Genomic DNA, 27,847 nt, shown 5'->3' with positions numbered 1-27,847 from the left:
TTGATTTAGGAGTTGCTATATCTATATATGTATTTTTGGATACATAATACATAAAATAAAAAACAAGCCACTGGACTTTGTTTCCAAGTTTGAAGACATTTCGCTTCAGATCCCGGAAGCTTTTTCAGTTCTAAATGTCAGGAATAGTGTTGAGCGTGAGGTTTTATACATTAGCCCAACTAATCCTTTTTTTTGTTTTGTTTTTGAATACATGCAAATTTGAACAGACGAATGGGTCCAGCCATTTGGAATGGGGGTCGTTTGGCTTCTTCTTTGGACTGCAATGCCCAAACACCCATTTAAGTGTCTGAAAAGTTAGTCGTTATAGGGGATTTTGGCCCGGTTGAATAGACGAGGTCCTCCACTCTCCTGTACAGGGGGTGGGAAGGCGATGATAACGGACAGAAATAAAAGGCGCAGCAGTAAAACAGTGGTACTGTAGAAAGCCGCCCAATTCATCCCCAAACTTAACCTTAACTCAATTCATTACTTTGTCCTAAACATTACCTCCACTTCAGGGAGAGAAATTCTCCTGATGAGGACCAGTTGTTGGCCCCCACAAAAACCTAAAAGTCCCGCAGATGTAGCATATTTCTGTAAAATTGTCCCCACCAAATACTTTGCCATACATTGACACAGCAGGTCAAATAGCCTGGTTATGTAAAACTTTCACAAAGCTCGCTCAGTTGGGGCTCTTATTGTGTCTGAACAAAGAGAAGTGCATTGTGGAGTCAATGTGAAAATCCAGAATTTAAATGCTTGAAAAATGAGTGAAACATTTATGTAACTGCTGAACAGACATACACAACCCAAATGGGCAGGCTTAACTTTGAAGTCTAAGGCTACATTCACACTGCAACCTGAAGTGACCCAAATCAGTTTTCTTTGCGCATATGTGACCTGTATCTGTTCTTTTAATGACAGTCTGAACAACAAAGATCTGATTTTTTCAAATGCGACCCCAGGCCACTTGGCAAAGTTAATAGTCTGATGAAGACTGTTGTCCATAATCTTCTTCACTTTATGAAGAATTCTCCTTTGTGTAATAATCTCCAGAGGAGTTCCTGTTTAGCTGGTTGAGCTTTTTTAAATCATTTGCTGTGATGCTGTGATGCCCAGCAGATGATGGAGGAAGAGATCACACTCTCCACAACAGACTTGTAAAAGATATGTAGCATCTTCTTCAACACCAAGGTATCTATACTCACCAATCACCTTCAGCTTGTTCCTGATTCTTCTGAAATCTACAATAATCTCCATTGTTTTGTTGACATTCAGGATCAGATGATTGTTTGCACACCGTACTCAGATTATTGTCCATCTTTTATTTACCCAATGACTGCATAGTAATCCAAGTACTTCTGCAGATGACAGGACTCTGTCTGTTTCTGGAAGTCAGACATGTACAGAGTAAAAAGGAATGGAGAGAGTATTGTCCCCTGTGGTGCTCCTATGCTGCTGACGACTTGATTAAATAGCTGACCCTTTAGTCTTACAAACTGTGGTCTAAATAAGAAAGCAGGCAGCTGGTGAAGAACATATTATATGAGAGAGAAAATGTAGAGGATCGCCTGATGATTTGCTGAAATAGTGTGTTGTTAATTTCTTTGTTTAAAGGTATGGTGGAGGATTTTCGAAAATTTTTAAAAAGACCTGCTCCCCTCTCCACTTAAAAAAAAAAAAATAATTAAATGCACATCCCTGTGCCCGCTCCAGAGAGGAAACGCCTATTAAATGGAATGCCTTTTTTTTTTTTTTACATTTGGCCCTTGATTTTACGTTATTGCATCATGTTCTACTCACCCATATGAGTTTTGTGTCATTTGGAGCCGTTCCGAAGATATTCCGTTAGGGTATATCCAATTAACGTCTTCCTATGGGCAACGACTTGAAGGCACAAACTGAACTGTTCATAATTTATTCTTTATGGTTCGCCAGCATTCATAACATGTAGGCGAATCACTGTCTCCCAGACATCCGTGGTTATATTTTTTATATTTATATGTTTTAAAAACAAAGCAGAGTGTGTATGACATCATCCGCGCATGCGGACTGGAGTCGTAACAAGCAGCTTGGGCCACAGGCGGCTACACTCTACTCCTTCTATTCATTCGGCTATCTAATCTGAATCGTTCAATTCCATTTCAAGAGTGAGATCATCTGTGGTAGTAGCACTAGACATCTTCCATGCATGTGAGTAAAACTAGCAGCAGTTCAGCGGACATGATGAAGGAATGGTAGCCGGCGCACACGGATGACGTCATACATGCGCCGCTTTGTTTTTAAAAGATATAAATATAAAAATATAACCGCGGATGTCTGGGGGACAGTGATTCGCCTACATGTTATGAATGCTGGCGTATCATAAACAATACATTATGAACAGTTTAGTTAGTGTCTTCAAGTCGTTGCCCTTAGGAAGACGTTACTGGATATAACCTAACGTAATATCTTCAGAACGGCTCCAAATGACACAAAACTCATATGGGTGGGTAGAACATGATGTAATAACGTAAAATCAAGGGCCCAATGTAAAAAAGAAATAAAAATGCGGCGTTCCCCTTTAAACACGTGCAAGAGCATGCACGAGCCAATTTCTCCTTGTGGAGGTGCGGATGGATCTCATCTCAACCATATTTATATATAAAAACTTTCCCCACAAATAATTCAATTCAATTCAATTCAGTTTATTTATATAGCGCCAAATTCACAACACATGTCATCTCAAGGCACTTTACAGTTCAACCAGATCATACAGTCAAATTGATACAAAGTTTTCTATCTAAGGAAAACCAGTTGATTGCATTGACTCATTGACTCAAATACAATCCCCCACACTAAGCATGCTTGTAGCGACAGTGGAGAGGAAAAACTCCCTTTTAACAGGAAGAAACCTCCAGCAGAACCAGGCTCAGTGTGAGCGGCCATCTGCCGAGGCCGACTGGGGTTCAAGGAGACAGAAGCAGAGATACAAAAAGCAGCTGTAAAAGGCGGCCCCGTCCAGGAAACACACAGCCAGGCAGACGAGCTCCAAGGCAGCTCCCATGCCAGAGGACGAAGAGAGCACATCCACTCAGTCACGGTCAGAGAAACAGGACCACACTGGAAAACAGGCCGATCTCCAACATCTATTAACAAGGGTGTTGATAGAAGCAGCACAGCTGATGTTTTTTCCAGGATGACGTCACAGCCAAACAGGAACAGACGAGGCAAAGCTACTCTGAGGAAAAGCAGAGAGAGCAGAAGGTTAGAGATTGAACTAACAGATTCTGCAGAATAGGAGAACAGAGAGAGAATGAAGCAGAATGATGAAATGGGGGTCCCTATGTCCTCCAAAAGTCTAAGCCTATAGCAGCATAACTATAGAGATAGCTCAGGATAACCTGAGCCTAAATAAGACTACAGTTACATTAAAAGAAATCATGACCTACTTGTATGTGTGTGCTACAGACATGTTTGTGTGGTAAATAAGGATCTGTGGCCACCGTATAACCACTAACGATGCAAATAAAAAAATTAAAAAACTCATCTTCCATGGAGAGTTACAATATAGAGGTACATAACTTTTACCAGCATTTATGTGAAATTGATTTCTCCAAATAGCATGCCAAACTTCACCCGTCAAGTGGATATTTTGCAAACGAGGCATCAATGAGAAGCCCGATCTTTGCTTTCAGCGTACACCATCGCAGGAAAGAATCTCCCAAAAACACTCTGGTCTTGCTTCTCTCTTTTGAGGCCTTTCTCTTCCTCTCATACACTTTGTTAAAACTTTTTCTCTTACGACCCTCACCAGAAATACATGCCTAAAAGTGCTTGCGCATAAAAAAAATTTGGGGATGAGATCATGGGATGGCCTTATGTAAACCTATCAGCAGAATGATTGACAGTTAGGAGGACCACTTATTTGGATATTTTTTGCAAAACAACTCTTAAAGTTGCTTACGAAATGAAATTAAGGAAACTAAAATAAACCCAAAACCAACTTTTTGGTATTTAATTGTTTAAGGTAGGTCTATCTGGTGCTACTGTATTTTATCGTTATTGTTCATTAAATCTGCTGAATTTCAGTAAACTCTTTAAAAATGCAGCCATGTCCTTAGATGTGCTCTCTGGATCCTTGTCAGGTTCAAAAATGTGGATGTTGACCAAGAGCAGAGTGATAAAACCATCTTCTCCTTCAGGTTTTTACCACCACAACTCTGAAAATATAACAATATCATAATTAAAATGCAGACACCAGTAGCATGCACCCCATCTCACATAAGGACATGGGCACTACTATGCGATTCCATAGATAGCATGTAGTTTTCTTTGTACTCTTTATGTCTAAAATGTTATATAATAGTTGCCTGACTCCTAAGCTAAACTAGGGTTGGCATAAGCTGATATTTTTCTTTTTTATAGCTGTTACTCATCTCTAAACAAAGAAATAAATTTAAATTAAATATTTATCTTTGTCTCATTCCTCCAAAGTAGTCAGCCTGCACATTTGTTGTATTAACAAATTCTTTTGGCATTTCTCTCCCTAGTAATTTTGTTGCCCAGTGCCTGAAATGGGACAAATTACATCCTTGTTGTTAACACCTGTTGACTAAGTATTAGACTAACCTGAAGGTTTAAGTGTAAAATTTAGCTTTGCATTCTTTAGAATGTAGATTTTACAACATGTTAATTGAAACTGTTTTGAAAATTAACAAATGCTGTGTTTGCAATTGATGCATTACTTTTCTAAGGTATAATTTATACATTTTGTAGATAAAATGTTTGATCTAAAAGAAAACTAAAATGTGTCTTCCAACGCTGTTTATTTGATTTAACTTCAAGCAGATTTTGCTGAAATTTCTCTTCTTGGGTCACATTTTTATTCAACTTTCAACACCCAGTAGGGTTATTTTTGAGGTCTGACGTACAAGACTTGCGCACATTGAGGAATAATGTTGGTTTTGGAAGACAAACTTAATGGCAGGATAATTATTAGTGGCAATGCGTCTGCCAAGGACTGAGCACTAAAGTGTCAGAGTTGTATGCTGCTGATGTGTGTGACTGTGTGGGTTCCTGTGTGACTTTCTACCTGCGGCTGTTTGTTACAGTCAGACTTTTTCATTTTCTCCTTTCTTCCCACTGTACATTTTGGAAGATGTATGCAGCATAAAAGGAATTGTGTGTTCATTTAAGTATCCTATGCTAATTTTTGTCAGTTTTATTGTTCCAATCTTGTTTAAACGACTGTTTAGGAGCCAAAGCTCTTCATGTTTCTGTTATTTCAGCCATAAATTTCCCCTCTTTCTTTCTTTTTAAAGGAAGCTCCTCAAACATATATAAAATTCTGCAGTCTGTGACCTCATTGTAACAATTAGAAATGGACAACTTAACTTTACCATGACATCTTAATAAATCTTAATGGCAGCATGAAAGGCTGGTCAGAATATATTGATACAGTTAAGAACAGAGTAATTGTGTACGCCGACTGGTTAGAGGCTCCAAAAGACTCACTTTAAGTGAAAGGCCTGTGCAAACCAGTCATTCATCCACACACTGATGGTGTCCAGCTGTGTTGCAGCCATAGCTACCTCACTGAACAAGAGAGGGTGCCCATAGCAAAATGTAGAATACTTAAAGTAAATTATATTAAGAATACTTAAGTATAAGTTTAGAAAGTATACCAAACAATGTACTTTTAGTGAACTTGAAGTATTACTAAAGTAATACTTCTTTGAACTAAATTGGGACATTTTTAAGTTTACTAAAGTGTATTTAAAGTTTACTTTAGTAAACAATAAACTAATCAATAGTATAGTGCACTTGAAGTACACTTAACTATACTGTTGTTAATTATATGAAATATAGTTTAGAATAAGTAAACTCTAAGTGTACTGCCTGATTTTAATTATGAAATTAGTGCACTTTTAGTATACTTGAATAAACTACTTTTTGCTAAGGGAGGTGCCACCGGGCCTACTTGCCACCATTCAACCATCTTGCCCACGGACACGACGACGTTGAGAGCCGAAGCTTATGCTTGAACCCTTCTGTTGCTGGTCAAACTCCTGCATACCGACTCCATTTTCGCTGCAAATGGGAGTTTAACTGTCCAAAAGCAAAAAATAACTTAACACTTGGTCTAATCAAAGTCCAGGCCTAAAACAAACTCCTTTTGGTCAAATCCAACTTTAATTCAGAGTCTGTCTGTAGATGTGTGAAGCTGACAAAGAACAAAGACAGTGGGTATAAACCCGCGTTTCTCAAAGTGTGTGGTGCGACCCACTGGTGGGGAATTGAGACGTGACAGGTGGGGCGCGCCAAGTTCCGGTGTGTGTGTGTGTGTGTGTGTGACTATAAATGTAGAATGTGTGAGAGCAAACTGTCCTTATAGCTGTATGTTGTCGCTTTTTAGACCAATCAAACCCACAAAGTAATCATTACTAGCCTACATGCAGTCTAATTAAAAGAACATTAGATATGAGAAAAATTTCACCTGGAACTGAAGTGCCAAAATAATGATTGACGTGACGTCGGCATATTATTTGTAACGGAATAAACTTTCGCGCCCCAGTGTTGCCAACTCAGCGACTTTGTCGCTATATTTCAGACCCCTCCAGCGACTCTTTATCAAAAAAGCGACTAGCGACAAATCTAGCGACTTTTGGAGACTCTTACGTGAAAGCACGTATCGTTCCTTTTCTTGTCCTCCAGCGGCAGGTGCTGCCGTGGGGCGCCTCCCCCATCCCAACCCCGTTCTCCCCCGCTATCGCAGGAGTCCCTCTCAGCGCTGCAGAGACACAGCATGTTTACCCTCAGCGTCCAGACTGCAAATAAAGCGCACATGCGCCAGGATTGGCGGCGCAGGTTGATCATAAATAACTGAATTTGAAATATTTTATCTTAAATAAATAGGACCAGTTTATTGAAATGACGTCTGACTCCACCCTGAAGCTCAGGTTTAATGCTCAGACTAATAGTGAATTCTGGTTTGGAGTGGAGAGGGAGTATCCACTCATCGGGCAGAGAGCTGTGTGCATTCTTCTTCCCTTTGCCACATCATATCTCTGTGAGATGGGCTTTTCAACTGTTGCTTCACTGAAAACAAAATACAGATCTCAGCTGAACATTGAGCATGACTTGAGAGTGGCAGTATCAAGCCTGCAACCCCGTTTTGAGAAACTGTGCAATGCAAAACAGGCTCATTGCAGCCACTAATGCAGGGATAAATAGACCTGTCTTGCCAGATGGATTTCACTTCTTTTCTTTTATTAACAGATTGCAGAGTGGCACTTAAATTTTTTCTATATTTGAGCTTGATACAAATTTTGACACAGCTGCATTTTTATTTTCTTTATTTTTGAGCTTGCTGTTATTTGATGTAGATAGTTTGTATTTAGATACTACTTGTTACTTCAATAAAATTGGAACATTTTAAGATTGTTGCATAATTCATTAGCATTGTGTTGGGGCGATGGGGACAGGCGGGGCTTGAAAATTCCCCCGTGTCCAAAGTGGGGAATGACAAAAAAGTTTGAGAACCACTGGTATAAACTATCAACACAGAAACCAGAAAATAAATACATGTAGAATGTTCTGGATCAAAAAAGCACATCTCCCTACCTGCTACTTTCTCATTGAGAAAGTCGTAGTATCAATGAGAAAGTAGCAGAATTTGGCTTTGATACGCTAACCATTAGCATATCACACCAATATCCTAACACACATCAACGTTTGTGGTTTTAACCTGACAAAATAAAGCTCTATTAATGCACTAGTTCAGAGTTCAAGTTATTTTATCATCTACAGCTGAATTGTTTAAAAGGTTCTCGTTTGTTTTTTTTTGTTTAGCTGTCCACATATACAACTCTTTTTCTCTTTTGGTACGAGGACTTGTTTAGAATAATAGGATAAAAGCTTCAGTTTTGTGTAATTTAGCTAGATAAAGTAAGATGATGGACTTCACAGATGAACAGATTAAAGGCTGTAAACACTAAAAAACCAAGACCTCTTCAATTACTCATCAAGCAAACATTTAGGAAGAGAAAAGGCTGTTTAAGAATTCTGCCACTTCCCTTAAGATATACCCCCCTCTGTATACTCAATAATTTCTCTCTAATCACTGAAATGATTAAAAAAATTTTCTCTACAATCTGACTATCTTTTTCAACATCAAATGTAGACTCTTTTTTTAAACTGTATTCTTAAATAGTAAAGGGCACAAAAAAAACCAACCCTTTAGCTTTTCCCCAAGTGACCCCGATACTCCTGTCATATGTAAACAAAGATTATTTCTTGAATTCATGCAGTTATTCTGCTGGGTCTTGGTCAAACTAGTACATAACACTCATTGTAAAAATACATGAAATTTAATTGTTTCAGATGGAAAAATACAATGGCTGCATTTTCCCAGGTGAAGGGCAATGGGGAGAATTGCTGCCAACATTTTTTAATGGTCATTTTAGTGCACAGTATTACCAGCTCCTTTCTTCTCCACTGTTGCTTCTGGCTACTTATCCAATTAGTGAGACTTTTTGATATATAAGTAATTATTCATAGTACCTTTGAGTTCAGCGTCGTCTGAACAAACCACTCCATTCATGCATTATCAGCTGCTCCGTCTGTAGAGGTGAGTCTGACAGAGAAAACAGCATATTAAACAGCATATTAAACAGCATCTGATCTTGTCCCTACATATGGAGATGATTCCAATCAATGGTTACCTCAGTTTGATCCGCCCACTGACCCACATTTAATGGAACAAAGTACTCATCAAATGTCTAACACTGCTTGACCAGAAAGTCTCCCACAGTTGAAGCTGTGAGAGGTAAGGGAATCATGTGGGAGTAAACATATTATTCTGAGCCAAAGGAAACAGAAAAGAGATAAAAACAGATATCCAAGCATACTTTGTAAATGTTTGGATTATAAAAAAATATTTCTCACAGCTAGTAGAAAACTGGTACAAACCAGAAGATACTGAAGCTCCTTCTGCCTCATCTTGTCCCCTTTCTTGGTACCTATATACAATTAAATCATTTTTATTTTTAATAACCTTTCTGCAGATAACTTGTAAAAAGTTAAATGATGTAACCGAATAATTGTCCGGGAAAAGGCTGTGGTTGAAGTGATTTGGTAAAATTTTTTAACAATTTTACTAATTTAACTTTTTTTTTTCTTTAGTAAAAAAAAAAAAAAAAGAAAATATTTCCCAATTTTAAACTGAAATGGTTATTTGTTGGACAAATCTGTTTTTTATGAGTGCTGTGCAGTTGAAAGGCTAGTTTCTTGTAATTTTGTACTTGTGGATTAGATCCCCAAATCCCAGCTGAGTATTAAGGATGCCATATCATTTGTTTATCGGAAACAGGGCCTCAGGATCATATATTGGATGTCCTTGTTGATCATATGTTGGATCTCCTTGTTGATGATATGTTGGATCTCCTTGTTGATCATATGTTGGATCTCCTTGTTGATCATATGTTGGATGTCCCTGTTGATCATATGTTGGATGTCCCTGTTGATCATATGTTGGATGTCCCTGTTGATCATATGTTGGATGTCCTTGTTGATCATATGTTGGATGTCCCTGTTGATCATATGTTGGATGTCCTTGTTGATCATATGTTGGATGTCCCTGTTGATCATATGTTGGATGTCCCTGCTGATCATATGTTGAATGTCCCTGTTGATCATATGTTGGATGCCCTTGTTGATCATATGTTGGATGTCCCTGTTGATCATATGTTGGATGTCCCTGTTGATCATATGTTGGATGTCCCTGTTGATCATATGTTGGATGTCCTTGTTGATCATATGTTGGATGTACCTGTTGATCATATAATGGATGTCCCTGTTGATCATATGTTGGATGTCCCCGTTGATCATATGTTGGATTTCCCTGTTGATCATATGTTGGATGTCCTTGTTGATCATATGTTGGATGTCCCTGTTGATCATATGTTGGATGTCGTTGTTGATCATATGTTGGATGTCCCTGTTGATCATATGTTGGATGTCCCTGTTGATCATATGTTGGATTTACCTGTTGATCATATGATGGATGTCCCTGTTGATCATATGTTGGATTTACCGGTTGATCATATGTTGGATGTCCCTGTTGATCATATGATGGATGTACCTGTTGATCATATGTTGGATTTACCTGTTGATCATATGTTGGATGTCCCTGTTGATCATATGTTGGATGTCCCTGTTGATCATATGTTGGATGTCCCTGTTGATCATATGATGGATGTACCTGTTGATCATATGATGGATGTACCTGTTGATCATATGTTGGATGTCCCTGTTGATCATATGTTGGATGTCCCTGTTGATCATATGATGGATGTACCTGTTGATCATATGATGGATGTACCTGTTGATCATATGTTGGATGTCCCTGTTGATCATATGATGGATGTACCTGTTGATCATATGATGGATGTACCTGTTGATCATATGATGGATGTACCTGTAGATCATATGTTGGATGTCCCTGTTGATCATATGATGGATGTACCTGTTGATCATATGATGGATGTACCTGTTGATCATATGTTGGATGTCCCTGTTGATCATATGATGGATGTACCTGTTGATCATATGATGGATGTCCCTGTTGATCATATGATGGATGTACCTGTTGATCATATGTTGGATGTCCCTGTTGATCATATGATGGATGTACCTGTTGATCATATGATGGATGTACCTGTTGATCATATGATGGAGGTACCTGTTGATCATATGTTGGATGTCCCTGTTGATCATATGATGGATGTACCTGTTGATCATATGATGGATGTACCTGTTGATCATATGATGGATGTACCTGTTGATCATATGTTGGAATTCCCTGTTGATCATATGATGGATGTACCTGTTGATCATATGATGGATGTCCCTGTTGATCATATGATGGATGTACCTGTTGATCATATGTTGGATGTCCCTGTTGATCATATGATGGATGTACCTGTTGATCATATGATGGATGTACCTGTTGGTCATATGATGGATGTACCTGTTGATCATATGTTGGATGTCCCTGTTGATCATATGATGGATGTACCTGTTGATCATATGATGGATGTACCTGTTGATCATATGATGGATGTACCTGTTGATCATATGTTGGATGTACCTGTTGATCATATGTTGGATGTCCCTGTTGATCATATGTTGGATGTACCTGTTGATCATATGTTGGATGTCCCTGTTGATCATATGTTGGATGTCCCTGTTGATCACATGTTGGATGTCCCTGTTGATCATATGTTGGATGTCCCTGTTGATCATATGTTGGATGTCCCTGTTGATCATATGATTGATGTACCTGTTGATCATATGATGGATGTACCTGTTGATCATATGTTGGATGTCCCTGTTGATCATATGATGGATGTACCTGTTGATCATATGATGGATGTACCTGTTGATCATATGATGGATGTACCTGTTGATCATATGATGGATGTCCCTGTTGATCATATGATGGATGTACCTGTTGATCACATGTTGGATGTCCCTGTTGATCACATGTTGGATGTCCCTGTTGATCATATGTTGGATGTCCCTGTTGATCATATGATGGATGTCCTTGTTGATCATATGTTGGATGTCCCTGTTGATCATATGTTGGATGTCCTTGTTGATGATATGATGGATGTCCCTGTTGATCATATGTTGGATGTCCCTGTTGATCATATGTTGGATGTCCCTGTTGATGATATGTTGGATGTCCTTGTTGATCATATGTTGGATGTACCTGTTGATCATATGTTGGATGTCCCTGTTGATCATATGTTGGATGTCCCTGTTGATCATATGATGGATGTACCTGTTGATCATATGATGGATGTACCTGTTGATCATATGATGGATGTACCTGTTGATCATATGTTGGATGTCCCTGTTGATCATATGTTGGATGTCCCTGTTGATCATATGATGGATGTACCTGTTGATCATATGATGGATGTACCTGTTGATCATATGTTGGATGTCCCTGTTGATCATATGTTGGATGTCCCTGTTGATCATATGTTGGATGTCCCTGTTGATCATATGTTGGATGTCCCTGTTGATCATATGTTGGATGTCCCTGTTGATCATATGATGGATGTACCTGTTGATGATATGATGGATGTCCCTGTTGATCATATGTTGGATGTCCCTGTTGATCATATGATGGATGTACCTGTTGATCGTATGATGGATGTACCTGTTGATCATATGATGGATGTACCTGTTGATCATATGATGGATGTCCCTGTTGATCATATGATGGATGTACCTGTTGATCACATGTTGGATGTCCCTGTTGATCACATGTTGGATGTCACTGTTGATCATATGTTGGATGTCCCTGTTGATCATATGTTGGATGTCCCTGTTGATGATATGTTGGATGTCCCTGTTGATGATATGTTGGATGTCCCTGTTGATCATATGATGGATGTACCTTTTGATCATATGATGGATGTCCCTGTTGATCATATGTTGGATGTCCCTGTTGATCATATGATGGATGTCCCTGTTGATCATATGTTGGATGTCCCTGTTGATCATATGTTGGATATCCCTGTTGATCATATGTTGGATGTCCCTGTTGATCATATGTTGGATGTCCCTGTTGACCATATGTTGGATGTCCCTGTTGATCATATGATGGATGTACCTGTTGATCATATGATGGATGTACCTGTTGATCATATGTTGGATGTCCCTGTTGATCATATGATGGATGTACCTGTTGATCATATGTTGGATGTCCCTGTTGATCATATGATGGATGTCCCTGTTGATGATATGTTGGATGTCCTTGTTGATCATATGTTGGATGTCCCTGTTGATCATATGATGGATGTACCTGTTGATCATAAGATGGATGTCCCTGTTGATCATATGTTGGATGTCCCTGTTGATCATATGATGGATGTACCTGTTGATCATATGATGGATGTACCTGCTGATCATATGTTGGATGTCCCTGTTGATCATATGATGGATGTACCTGTTGATCATATGATGGATGTACCTGTTGATCATATGATGGATGTACCTGTTGATCATATGTTGGATGTCCCTGTTGATCATATGATGGATGTACCTGTTGATCATATGTTGGATGTCCCTGTTCATCATATGATGGATGTACCTGTTGATCATATGTTGGATGTCCCTGTTGATCATATGTTGGATGTCCCTGTTGATCATATGTTGGATGTCCCTGTTGATCATATGATGGATGTACCTGTTGATCATATGATGGATGTACCTGTTGATCATATGTTGGATGTCCCTGTTGATCATATGATGGATGTACCTGTTGATCATATGATGGATGTCCCTGTTGATCATATGATGGATGTACCTGTTGATCATATGATGGATGTCCCTGTTGATCATATGATGGATGTACCTGTTGATCACATGTTGGATGTCCCTGTTGATCACATGTTGGATGTCACTGTTGATCATATGTTGGATGTCCCTGTTGATCATATGTTGGATGTCCCTGTTGATGATATGTTGGATGTCCCTGTTGATGATATGTTGGATGTCCCTGTTGATCATATGATGGATGTACCTTTTGATCATATGATGGATGTCCCTGTTGATCATATGTTGGATGTCCCTGTTGATCATATGATGGATGTCCCTGTTGATCATATGTTGGATGTCCCTGTTGATCATATGTTGGATGTCCCTGTTGATCATATGTTGGATGTCCCTGTTGATCATATGTTGGATGTCCCTGTTGATCATATGATGGATGTACCTGTTGATCATATGATGGATGTACCTGTTGATCATATGTTGGATGTCCCTGTTGATCATATGATGGATGTACCTGTTGATCATATGTTGGATGTCCCTGTTGATCATATGATGGATGTCCCTGTTGATGATATGTTGGATGTCCCTGTTGATCATATGTTGGATGTCCCTGTTGATCATATGATGGATGTACCTGTTGATCATAAGATGGATGTCCCTGTTGATCATATGTTGGATGTCCCTGTTGATCATATGATGGATGTACCTGTTGATCATATGATGGATGTACCTGTTGATCATATGTTGGATGTCCCTGTTGATCATATGATGGATGTACCTGTTGATCATATGTTGGATGTCCCTGTTGATCATATGATGGATGTACCTGTTGATCATATGTTGGATGTCCCTGTTGATCATATGTTGGATGTCCCTGTTGATCATATGTTGGATGTCCCTGTTGATCATATGATGGATGTACCTGTTGATCATATGTTGGATGTCCCTGTTGATCATATGTTGGATGTCCCTGTTGATCATATGATGGATGTACCTGTTGATCATATGTTGGATGTCCCTGTTGATCATATGTTGGATGTCCCTATTGATCATATGTTGGATGTCCCTGTTGATGATATGTTGGATGTCCCTGTTGATCATATGTTGGATGTCCCTGTTGATCATATGATGGATGTACCTGTTGATCATATGATGGATGTACCTGTTGATCATATGATGGATGTACCTGTTGATCATATGATGGATGTCCCTGTTGATCATATGATGGATGTACCTGTTGATCACATGTTGGATGTCCCTGTTGATCACATGTTGGATGTCCCTGTTGATCACATGTTGGATGTCACTGTTGATCATATGTTGGATGTCCCTGTTGATGATATGTTGGATGTCCCTGTTGATGATATGTTGGATGTCCCTGTTGATGATATGTTGGATGTCCCTGTTGATCATATGATGGATGTACCTTTTGATCATATGATGGATGTCCCTGTTGATCATATGTTGGATGTCCCTGTTGATCATATGATGGATGTCCCTGTTGATCATATGTTGGATGTCCCTGTTGATCATATGTTGGATGTCCCTGTTGATCATATGTTGGATGTCCCTGTTGATCATATGTTGGATGTCCCTGTTGATCATATGATGGATGTACCTGTTGATCATATGATTGATGTACCTGTTGATCATATGTTGGATGTCCCTGTTGATCATATGATGGATGTACCTGTTGATCATATGTTGGATGTCCCTGTTGATCATATGATGGATGTCCCTGTTGATGATATGTTGGATGTCCTTGTTGATCATATGTTGGATGTCCCTGTTGATCATATGATGGATGTACCTGTTGATCATATGATGGATGTCCCTGTTGATCATATGTTGGATGTCCCTGTTGATCATATGATGGATGTACCTGTTGATCATATGATGGATGTACCTGTTGATCATATGTTCGATGTCCCTGTTGATCATATGATGGATGTACCTGTTGATCATATGATGGATGTACCTGTTGATCATATGATGGATGTACCTGTTGATCATATGTTGGATGTCCCTGTTGATCATATGATGGATGTACCTGTTGATCATATGATGGATGTACCTGTTGATCATATGTTGGATGTCCCTGTTGATCATATGTTGGATGTCCCTGTTGATCATATGTTGGATGTCCCTGTTGATCATATGTTGGATGTCCCTGTTGATCATATGTTGGATGTACCTGTTGATCATATGATGGATTTACCTGTTGATCATATGTTGGATGTCCCTGTTGATCATATGTTGGATGTCCCTGTTGATCATATGTTGGATGTCCCTGTTGATCATATGATGGATGTACCTGTTGATCATATGATGGATGTCCCTGTTGATCATATGATGGATGTACCTGTTGATCATATGTTGGATGTCCCTGTTGATCATATGTTGGATGTCCCTGTTGATCATATGATGGATGTACCTGTTGATCATATGATGGATGTACCTGTTGATCATATGTTGGATGTCCCTGTTGATCATATGTTGGATGTCCCTGTTGATCATATGTTGGATGTCCCTGTTGATCATATGTTGGATGTCCCTGTTGATCATATGTTGGATGTACCTGTTGATCATATGTTGGATGTACCTGTTGATCATATGATGGATGTACCTGTTGATCATATGTTCGATGTCCCTGTTGATCATATGATGGATGTACCTGTTGATCATATGATGGATGTACCTGTTGATCATATGATGGATGTACCTGTTGATCATATGTTGGATGTCCCTGTTGATCATATGATGGATGTACCTGTTGATCATATGATGGATGTACCTGTTGATCATATGATGGATGTACCTGTTGATCATATGTTGGATGTCCCTGTTGATCATATGTTGGATGTCCCTGTTGATCATATGTTGGATGTCCCTGTTGATCATATGTTGGATGTCCCTGTTGATCATATGTTGGATGTACCTGTTGATCATATGATGGATTTACCTGTTGATCATATGTTGGATGTCCCTGTTGATCATATGTTGGATGTCCCTGTTGATCATATGTTGGATGTCCCTGTTGATCATATGATGGATGTACCTGTTGATCATATGATGGATGTCCCTGTTGATCATATGATGGATGTACCTGTTGATCATATGTTGGATGTCCCTGTTGATCATATGTTGGATGTCCCTGTTGATCATATGTTGGATGTCCCTGTTGATCATATGTTGGATGTCCCTGTTGATCATATGATGGATGTCCCTGTTGATGAAAAGTTGGATGTCCTTGTTGACGATATGTCGGATGTCCCTGTTGAACTTTATGAGCAGAGATATAAAGATGATCAGTCTTAATTGATTTCCCTTTAGGATTAGACAATTATTTTTTTCTCAGATAATTGTTTGATTTTTTTTATTACCCTCCAACATTTCTTGAGCTCTTAGTTCCAGGTGACTTTGTCTTAATTTTTGTTTTAAAGGTATATTGGTTAAATTAAATAATAGAAAATGATGAAAATAGGGAGAGAAGGACAGTAAGAATGAGCAACCCGAAAGAGTCGTAAATCATATAGACGCAGTTCATTAAATGTCTGCATTTTGTGCCATGGATGAGCAATTATCAATTGTACTCAAGATGCTTTGTCATTAAAGTGGTTTTAATGCATGTAAGCATATGATTGTTCTATATTAATGTTCTCTTTTGCTTATTACCCATATTACTAGGCTGTGCCTGTGAGCAGAATGTCCTCCATCAAACACAGCCGCACATTAATACAGTCAATAAACCATCAGCTGCTGATCAGGTGGAAAGAATCACAGTCCTGAGTTGGGTCCCCTGGGGCTTTGCAAATTAACACAAATAAAATTACTTTAAAAGAAAATACATATTCACAGTTTCTTAATTACATACCTTTTATTTGAGGTTTGATACCATAATTGTTTTTTTTTTTTTGTAAAGATTCGACTTCAAGCTTTATTTTTTCTTTAAATGTCTGTTGTTCTAATTCCCTCTCATCGTACATGAAAGATGTCTTTCCAGTGCCTCTATGTGGGACAGAAATAGGCTGATGGGGGTGCAGGAGGAGCTTGTTAAGCCTTTATTAAATTAGTCTTGAAGAGCTTCCAGTTCTGCCAATCTGGCGCCACTCCCTGTACTCCCCTCGTCCAGGCCTTGTGTTATTTGCCGAGATTGCTTTGATCACATCATCTGCGTTCTGTTCATAGAGCACCTGCGTATTTTTAGCACGCTCCAGCATCCACTGGGTGCAAATGATTTTTGAATGACGTGTAAAGTCATCGTTCTACCTCGTACTTAGAAAAGACTTGAAGAGTAAAAAATGTCCCCGGAGCGCTGATGTCTGAGGAAGCAAGCTATGGTTCCTGCAGAACAAAAAAAACGTATTCACAGGTTTGAAGATGAGGCGCATAGATTTCTTGTTATATACCTGTGATGGGTGTTAAAATGAGATGAGCAAATAATGTGATTGCCCTTTCTCCAATTATAGTTTCCACCCGATTTCCTTCCCTTTAACTCTCCATTTTCCTTAGTATTTTCTTCCTGGTATGGTGGCCGTTAATAGTTTCAAGAAATGTACCAGTGCGAGGTATAATTATGTGCTCTCCAACAATCAAGCAATACAAACTAAAAACATCAGCGCCAGTCAGGATTCACATTCAGCCATAATTTGCTTAAATGTCCCAACATTTGTTTAGATTTTAAATACTTCTTGTTAAGGGGTTTAAAGCCGATACAGGTTACAACAATAATAATTATTTTAAAAAGAATTGACTGTACAGGTTTAAACTGGGCTTTAAAGCACTCTGACCAAATAGATAGAAATAGAAAACCCCTTTATTGGCCCACAAAGGGGAAATTATTGTGTTACCGCTGCAGAATTATTACAACAAAAGTGGTCTCACAATATGGACCTTAAAAGTGTATAAAAATAACAGATTAAGTGACCGTATCAAATGTACGGAAGAGGATTAGGGCCACTGAAAAAAAACAAAATGTTATGTCTAAAATGTTATGTCTGTTATGTCAAAATGTCTTTTTTCTCAGAATTCAGAATAACCGCAGCTGAAGCCCAAAAAGCAAGAATGGTTATAGAGCACCCTCCTCATGGTTCACCCTAAGCAACTGCTGACCAAGAATACATATCTAGTTCTAAAATGTTGACATATTTAACTGAATTTAGCAACAACACAGGCAGAAATGCCAAGGGAAATAAAGAAAAGATTGTGAAGAAAAGATTGTGCTGTTACCACAAGGCAAAAGCCAGGTTTTTGCTCAGAAACCAGTTCGTCTGCGGGTGCGTTGCAGTTTCTTTTAAAAAATTCATGAAAGTTGTATGTATTATAATCCTTACATACAGGTGCTGGTCATAAAATTAGAATATCATGAAAAAGTAGATTGATTTCAGTAATTCCATTTAAAAAGTGAAACTTGTATATTATATTCATACATTACATACAAACTCATATATTTCAGATGTTTATTTTGTTTAATTTTGATGATTACAAATGACAACAAATGAAAATCTCAAATTCATCATATCAGAAAATTAGAATATTGTGAAAAGGTTCAAAATTGATGGCCCCTGGTGCCACACTCTAATCAGCTAATTAACTCAAACCACCTGCAAAAGCCTTTAAATGGTCTTTCAGTCTAGTTCTATAGGCTACACAATCATGGGGAAGACTGCTGACTTGACAGTTGTCCAAAAGACGACCATCGACACCTTGCACAAGGAGGGCAAGACACAAAAGGTCATCGCTAAAGAGGCTGGCTGTTCACAGAGCTCAGTGTCCAAGCACATTAATAGAGAGGCGAAGGGAAGGAAAAGATGTGGTCGAAAAAAGTGTACAAGCAAGAGAGATAACCGCACCCTGGAGAGGATTGTGAAACAAAACCCATTCAAAAATGTGGGGGAGATTCACAAAGAGTGGACTGCAGCTGGAGTGAGTGCTTCAAGAACCACCACACACAGACGTATGAAAGACATGGGTTTCTGCTGTCGCATTCCTTGTGTCAAGCCACTCTTGAACCACAGACAGCGTCAGAAGCGTCTTGCCTGGGCTAAAGAGAAACAGGACTGGACTGCTGGTGAGTGGTCCAAAGTCATGTTCTCTGATGAAAGTAAATTTTGCATTTCCTTTGGAAATCAAGGTCCCAGAGTCTGGAGGAAAAGAAGAGAGGCACTTCATCCACGTTGCTTGAAGTCCAGTGTAAAGTTTCCACAGTCAGTGATGGTTTGGGGTGCCATGTCATCTGCTGGTGTTGGTCCATTGTGTTTTCTGAGGTCCAGGGTCAACGCAGCCACATACCAGGAAGTTTTAGAGCACTTCATGCTTCCTGCAGCTGACCAACTTTTTGGAGATGCAGATTTCATTTTCCAACAGGACTTGGCACCTGCACACAGTGCCAAAGCTACCAGTACCTGGTTGAAGGACCATGGTATCCCTGTTCTTAATTGGCCAGCAAACTCTCCTGACCTTAACCCCATAGAAAATCTATGGGGTATTGTGAAGAAGAAGATGCAATACACCAGACCCAACAATTCAGAAGAGCTAAAAGCCACTATTAGAGCAACCTGGGCTATCATAACACCTGAGCAGTGCCACAGACTGATCAACTCCATGCCACGCCGGATTGCTGCAGTAATACAGGCCAAAGGAGGCCCAACTAAATACTGAGTGCTGTACATGCTCATACTTTTCATGTTCATACTTTTCAGTTGGCCAACATTTCTATAAATCCTTTGTTTTTATTGGTCTTCAGCAATATTCTAATTTTCTGATATGATGAATTTGAGATTTTCATTTGTTGTCATTTGTAATCATCAAAATTAAACAAAATAAACATCTGAAATATATGAGTTTGTATGTAATGTATGAATATAATATACAAGTTTCACTTTTTAAATGGAATTACTGAAATCAATCTACTTTTTCATGATATTCTAATTTTATGACCAGCACCTGTAAACTGTCCTCTTGAGAGCTGTTGTTAAATGCATAAAATTACTTTACTTGAATTAAATCAATTTACCATTCAAATATGTGCATGAATGTACACTGTATAAAGGGCAAAATGTTGCTTTTATGCAGCTATTCTGATATAGAAATACAGCATGTCAGTAAAAAAAATTGTAAAATAGGATTTGAATATCTTAAAGCCCTTGAAAATAAAATATTCCTGGGCACACTGACACTTCTATCTCTTCTATAAAGTCTGACAAAAATCCCCCAATTTAAACCACATTAGTTTTAATTTAATTACTTCAGATCAGTAAGCTCCGACTAATTTTTTTGAGCTTATTTTGTTCTGATGGGCTGTTATTCAGACTAAAGGGATCCAAAAGAACAAAATGCCAGATAAATATTTGCTTCTGTCTCTTTCAACAACATGCATCCTTTCGGGCAAGGTGTGCTTGAAGTCTACAATAGAATATTTTAGAATAGAATAGAAAAAATTGTGGAGGGTAATTAAAAACAAAAACATCTTGTGCATGTAAATCTGTTCTTGAAAACAAATGACTTGTAGCAGGGATGTAAACTTTTGTTCGGTGAGTTTCTATGAAAGGTGCCAGTTGAAAGGACAAGCAGTTGTTGGGAGGAAGGATCTATGATAATGCTCCTTCATGCTCTTGGGGTGCAGCTGTCTACTACCAAACAAACTATTCAGCTCTTCAACAGCTTCATGCATGAGATGGAAGACTTCGTCCAATAGATGTTATTTTCGCTACAGTTCTTTCATTTCCCAACCACCTGAACTGGATCAAGGGGGAATCCTAAGATACGGTAGACATAGAATAGTGTCACATATTGCGGAACAACACCATTCAGTTGAGGTTATCACTAAAAAAAGGCCACATGTAAACACAGAGTTTTCCTTTTTTAAAACCTCCTAAATTGTAATTGAAAGCATTAAGGTGTTTCTTTATATCTTGAATTTTTACATGGAAACAAAAATCACTATTTCCTCTAAAATTTTTGCCTGTTTTGTTTCCATTTGAGCTCCAGTAACTTCTTGCTACTTTCTCTTGAGACGTCACAATTGCTTTTAAATGCTGGAGCGAATGGGTTTCTCCGACATGTGCAACCAGTTGTTAGGGTGTGTGAGAGCAATTCAGCGGGTTGTTTAGTCACTTCTTCTTTGTTTGAGGCTCAGTGTGAAGACCTTTTTTTTCCATTAACAAAGAAGGATGCTATTACATAAGACCCTCAATCCTAAAATGCCACACACAGCGACAGTAGAATACATGCCGTCATAAACGTAACGTTCCCAAATGTGCTATCTGGAAAGCTAATCATTAATTATTCCCTCTATTATAATCGTCTTTGTATTGCTTTGTTGTGTACTGCTGTGTCCTTGTGTCCCACAGAGGAGACTCTGATGTAATCGGCATGTGGATGTAAGCATGAGTCTGGTCCAAAGAGGCCTCCTTAGGCTGGGGCCTAATCATACATCATCATTTTGCTCAAAGGAAGAGGTTAGAGAACAATACGTTAGAGTCAGCTGGCTGCTTGTATAAAAGAGAACAGTCTATGAACATAAAGGAGCTGCATAAAGGAGGCTAACTAGAGGGATCATTCATTCACTATTGTCTCTAAAGTTTCAGTGGGAGTATATCACCTAAATTAGCTACTTTTTTCTGCTTCTTGTGTAAAAGTTCTTTCCTCTAACCTTTACCCATCTCAACTTTTGCCTATAGCTCCAAACATAGAAAAGCTGTTTCCATAGAAACACTTGTCTTTTTTTGCTTTCTCTGACAGGGATCTACGCACTTCCTTTGCCCACAGCCAGTAACTAATTAGACTTTTGTCATTTCTTTAAAAAAAAAAAGCATTTTATCCAACAGTGGTGACAGCATTTTGCATCTGTAGATCTGAACCCTGTGGAGGGCTAACATTTACAAACAGAGCTGTGGTAGGGCAAGCTATCTTTAGTTGATCAGTTTATGTTTTATTTTGACCTACCTCTCATAATAAAATCAAGTTACATCATTAAGGATTAAGCTTAAATGCTGATCTTAGTACTGTGTTTTTCTATGAGGAAATCTGCAGGCATCGGGTTAAAGAAACTTTATTTATCATTTATTTTATTTTTCTGAAGTTCCACTCAGTTTAATTCACATAACATTAACCTGTTAGTGGTTCCATAAAGTAAACAGACCATAGACCAGGGGTAACCAATAAAAAATCGGCGAGGTCCGAATAAAGAAAATCAACAACCAGTAAAGGTCCAGAGACATTTTTGATTATAATCTGTTACTTTAAACAGAATTTAACACTGAATTAAAATAAGTTGTTTATGCATCCATGTTATACATTGACTTTTTAAACAATAAAAATATATATATATTTTTTTAAGAAAATGTTTCCAATTTATCTAAAGTATTTTTTAAGTAGAGAACAACAATCTTTCAGTTTGGTATATAGACAATTTCCTGATTCACATATTTTAAAAAACACCTGAACGTTTTTTTTTCTTTCTTTTTTATGCCTTAATAAGAGAAGTGGGCTTTTGGCTGACCTTCAAGGCTTTTATAGAGCTCATATCAATGTGGTCATTCTTAGCCTGGATCGATATTTATTATTTTTAATTCTGTTCGCGAGCTTTCAAGGTTTCACTCGCAGATCAGTCTGGCTACTTTCCATGAAAGAAAATTTGGAGCAGTTCACCAAACGAACGTCCAATCAGCGTTGGCTTTGAGGCGGGTTGAGGTGTGACGCAACGAGAAGTGCGACAGTTCAGTCTAAAGAACATGGCGGCTTCAGCCGATGAAACTAGCGTTAGCGTGGCTATCGAGCAAGTTTTATCGGAATTACAGAGTATTTCTTCACTGAAAGAAGAGCAAAACACTGCTCTGGAGGCTTTTGTCAGAGGGAAAGATGTTTTTGCTCTTCTCCCGACTGGTTTCGGCAAGAGTTTGATCTATCAATTGGCTCATCTTGTCGCTCTGTTAGTACGTCATATGCTTCGTTGATCTGATTGGTTTATTTGGCCCATCAATCAGCTAACCAGTATTTTTGCCCCTTCCCAAAATTACTTCAACGGAAGGTTTCCAAATGGTTATGCGGAGCAAATCCATCTGGCGGAGTCAGGTTAACAGGTTGAGCCAAACATACTCAAAATGTGCAGGGTCATCTTTGAGCACACCATTTCTCTTTTCTGCCACCAGATCATCGCAGTTCTTCCAGCAATCCAAACTCTCTTTCACTTTTTCTCATCATCCTCTCCTTCTTTCCCATTTCCTGGCTTGCCGTAGGTTTGCCTGCTGTGTCTAAAAGTAACAGCAACCCAGACTGACAGCAGCTCATTGGCTAATTTGTATCACGTGTAGCCTGGTCCCGGACGCTCCGGAGGGCTTTACCGTATTAACAGGAGTAGTACCGCAAATGAAATTAGCCACTTCGTTGGACAACATGCGATAATTTATAAGTGTTTTCAATCAGGTTGGGACCATATTAGCCAGCAGGTGGGTCCGGATCCGGACCCCGGTCCACTAATCTGTGATCTCTGTCATAGAGGTTTTACTAACTAGAACTCTCAACCTAGAAACAGTGCAATTTTTAGTATCCAGTAAAGTAAATCCTACAAGCCAGACACCATTTAAAGTAATTAATTAAAACCTCTATAATTAAAAGAAAGGAGACAGTAAACATCTGCATGAAAACTATGTTCTGGACAATGACCCTGGTTCTACTGAGGTCTCTTCTTTTTCCTCTCCACTCTCTCCAAATGCCTCCTCAGTGTAGGATTGCTGTAGAGTCATCTACTGGCACAAATATGCTCATTCAGGGGGAAAATATATATATATATATATATATATATATATATATATATATATATATATATATAATATCCTGCAAAGTCAATGACTTGATGCAATCAGCTTTTCCGTAGATAAAAAACTTAAAAACAAATCTGATTTGAAGTTTGTTGTTAATCCTGTGGTAGTAAATGTAGCTACATGATAAACACTAGAATATCTATACAGACATTGTGTTATTAATTCAGCTGCAGTATTTTAGATGTGAGTAGACATATTTAGTTGAGGGATAAAAGCCATAAAGGTATTAAAAAGTTAGGCATAATAAAAAAAAAAAAAAACAATGTTGGGGCAAATATTAGGGGTTGATCAATAGGTGTTCAGCTGCGGCTTGCTTTAAACCAGCGCACTGGATGCTTTTAGCTGTTATATAAGCAACTGCTAGATATAGTTTATGGAAACAGAATCATGAAGCTCTCTGTTCTTCAACATTTCTAAACATTATATGAAGTTTAAAGGTCGTTATGTTGCCTTTGCAGAAAGTTTTGACCACTGCACATGTAGTTTGGGGTTGTTAGATCCTTCCAGCTCCTTTTAGACTCGGTTTAACTTTTAAACTTTCATTAATTTTATACTATTTAATATTGTGCTTTTTTATGATTGTTGTTTTTATTCAATCTCACACCCATTTCCCTCTGTTATATAATGAAAGAATTTCTTATCTTTTTATTAGCCAATGTCTAATTTAAAGTCATTAAAATTAGGGATGCACGATATTGGGATTTTGGCCGATATCCGATATGCCGATATTTTAAAACTCATGTAGCCGATAACCGATATTGATGCCGATGTTAAAGCTGGACAAAAATAAGTAGTCATTGAAAATACCAGTTTTATTATCCATTTCTGACACTTTGAAAAATAATATACTCAAATATATTTTCATATACTGATATCAAATTGATTTTTAAAAACGCGGTATCGATCTATTTTACTTTCAAAATCTCGTGAAATTTAATCGTTCTGTTACAAACTCTCGTGATATTTTGCAAATTCTTGTGAGATTTTGTTAGTAAAATAGATCGATACCGCGTCAATATATCAACATATAAAAATATGGCAAAATTTCGTGGATTTTCGGGGGATTTCGTAGCATGACGATGACATATAGCAATATTTCATTAGTAAAAGAGATTGATATGGTGTTTTTAAATGGCAATATATCAGCATATGAAGATATTGGGATATTTTAATGTATCAATATTTTTTCTCTCGTCTTTAGAAGTTTTTAAGTCTGTAAAAAAGAAGTTTTTGAGGAAGAAGTAGTAGTATATTTTTTTTAGACTTTAGAAACTCAGAAGCTGATCAAATATCGGGTTAAATATCGGTGGGGTGGCCGATGTCCGATATTCAGTTTTAGAGCGATACAGGCCGATACCGATAGGGGCCGATTATATCGTGCATCCCTAATTAAGATTACATAACTTTTTAATGTTGTTTATGACAGATGATAGGATGTGTAAGAAGTATAATGTTGTTTTCATTAACTGTATGTAAGGAAAAGGTGAAAAAATGAAATTCAATGGATAATTATAATAGTTCTTACAGTTATTCTCATGTATTAGAAAACCACTTACCAGGGACATCATATTGATGCACAGGAAAATGTGAAAAAGAAGCAAAGTAGTTGATAAATTGTCTCAGTGAGTCAAGGTCTTAAAATCAGAACTGCTACTTATCAAAAGGAATCTAGGGCAGCTTCTTTCTATTATGCTCTATTAATCAGACAGTTAAGTCTACAGGATATTACTGAATAGATGGATAATGCGAATGGCACTTGAGGGCCTCCAAACTTTCAAATTCTTTTGTTGACACACTCTTTAATGAAATGAATCGAAAAGAATTTCAGAATGAAATACTAGTGTGTTTTGTTCTTTGAAAAAGTTTGAATCTGGCACTTGGCCAAGGTTTCACTTTTATTTAACTTAGAATTTGTCTTTAAAGGACAAGAATTTCTGCTATGTTCTTCTTGTTGTTATCATTGTTTTTAGAACACTCTTAAATTATTATCTGCCAATAATTAATCAGTCTTTTGTAAGACCTCCAGGATACACTGTACCCGAAGCTTAGTGTGTGTAAGAAATAGATTGAGAACCATCATTTCCTCCCCATAGGTAAATCACTTTAGCAACATGTAACAGTGCAGGTCAGAAGCTGTTCTTGTTTCAAATACTGGTGGTTCTATGTTTCCCTCTCTTCTCTAGTATCTTATTTCTATGGTTAATGGTTCTGGGATCTTAACCTCAGCACAGATATGTTCTATGCTTTATTGGTGATATAATAGACAGAGATGGAGATAGAGGGTATTATAATAAACAGTTATACTGGCCAGCTGTAATCCAATTTAGCACTCTTGAACACAACTGGAGGTGAAGCTTCAGGGTATTTATTTAGCGCTTTTGGCAGCCGAATGAATTGGCATAGAAAGAATGTCTGCATCTGACTTGGAAAGGAGGGATTGGTGAAATGACAGGAAGTGAATGGAACATGTGAACATAGTTGTACTGTTTGAATGAACACATGTAGAATACTTTTAGAAGGGGAAAATGCTGTCTGTGTGAAACGGATTACTGCAGGCAAATTGTATGGAAGCTTTCCTTCTTCTGTCAGTCCGACCCAGGCCAGCTGTGGCTATAGTATAGCTTGATCAAGGTGTAAATGTGTGTATGTGAGAATAAGTCAATGACAAGATGTATGACTTCATGGACCCTATGGACTTGATAAAGCAATACAAATCCAGGCCATTCACTAACTTTAAAAACTTATCAGGAAAGATACCAACCCAAACCTGCCTATTTCTCTCGACTGATGTCAGTTTATTTTTTCAATTGAGTCAGGATATATTTGTAAATTAAAGATTTTGTTTTAGACTCAAGCTCATTAACTAACGGGCCTCTTTTACCTTACAGGTGGCTCGATGGGAGCATCGTACTCGTGGACTCACCAAACTCTTTGGAAGCTCCTACCTGGCCTGTTGCAGTCTAGGACTTGTTATCATTCTGCTCAATGTTTTCCGAAGCCACAGGTAAAAAAAAAAAACACAATCTGGAAAAATAACCCATAAAAATGCCAACGGTTACAATGTTAAGAAACTAATTGCTATAAAAGAAAAACACAACAAAATGTGTCTTATTAGGACTTATTAGGTTCAATTCATCAGTTGGTCCTTCATAATCATTGTTTTATAGATAAACACAAAATAATTTTATTCCAAGCATTAATTCCATGCAAGTCTAATAATGTCATAAATGAGATCCTTCTCCAAATCTTATAAACACCTTCAATAAAATAAGCATAATAAACACCATAATTTGCAATGACTAATTACAGTGCAGGCACAATTATTATAACACACAGAGAGAGAGTGCAAGAATCAGTGGACATATTAACACAATACAGTCCAGTTCACAGCTCTCCTAATTGTGAGGTATTAGTGTTCCTGGATCAGGAAGGGAGGAGGGACAAATTCATCTAACTCACTAAGGGTACACTCTGTGTCCCTGTGGTCTCTGGTGATATTACTTTGTATAGACCTGTATCTTCTACCCAAGGGCACTGGGGGAAGAAGTTTTGCTTCTTCACTGCATGAATGCCTGGTGTGAAGAATTGCTGAAGAGTCCATATTACAATGTAAGCAAATGTCTTCTGTGGCCACGTGCTAAACCAGGCAGAGCGAGTCCTGCAAAGTCAATGACTGGATGCAGTCAGCTGGTTTT

At 38.1% G+C, this 27,847-nt stretch overlaps 1 protein-coding gene across 1 annotated transcript in view; it reads left to right on the top strand.

The window, feature by feature from the left end:
- The window catches only part of pemt (phosphatidylethanolamine N-methyltransferase), a 92,333-nt gene that overhangs the window by 19,262 nt on the left and 45,224 nt on the right, over positions 1 to 27,847 (top strand). Inside the window, exon 3 of the mRNA XM_038291074.1 lies at positions 27,041 to 27,156. Coding sequence (XP_038147002.1) covers positions 27,041 to 27,156 — 116 coding nt within the window. The remainder of the gene's footprint in view (positions 1 to 27,040; positions 27,157 to 27,847) is intronic.

This window comes from Cyprinodon tularosa, unplaced genomic scaffold, assembly GCF_016077235.1.
Source record: "Cyprinodon tularosa strain WSP-4 unplaced genomic scaffold, ASM1607723v1 ctg292, whole genome shotgun sequence".
NCBI classification, from domain to species: Eukaryota; Metazoa; Chordata; class Actinopteri; order Cyprinodontiformes; family Cyprinodontidae; genus Cyprinodon; species Cyprinodon tularosa.
This window is presented reverse-complemented; position numbering and strand designations above follow the sequence as displayed.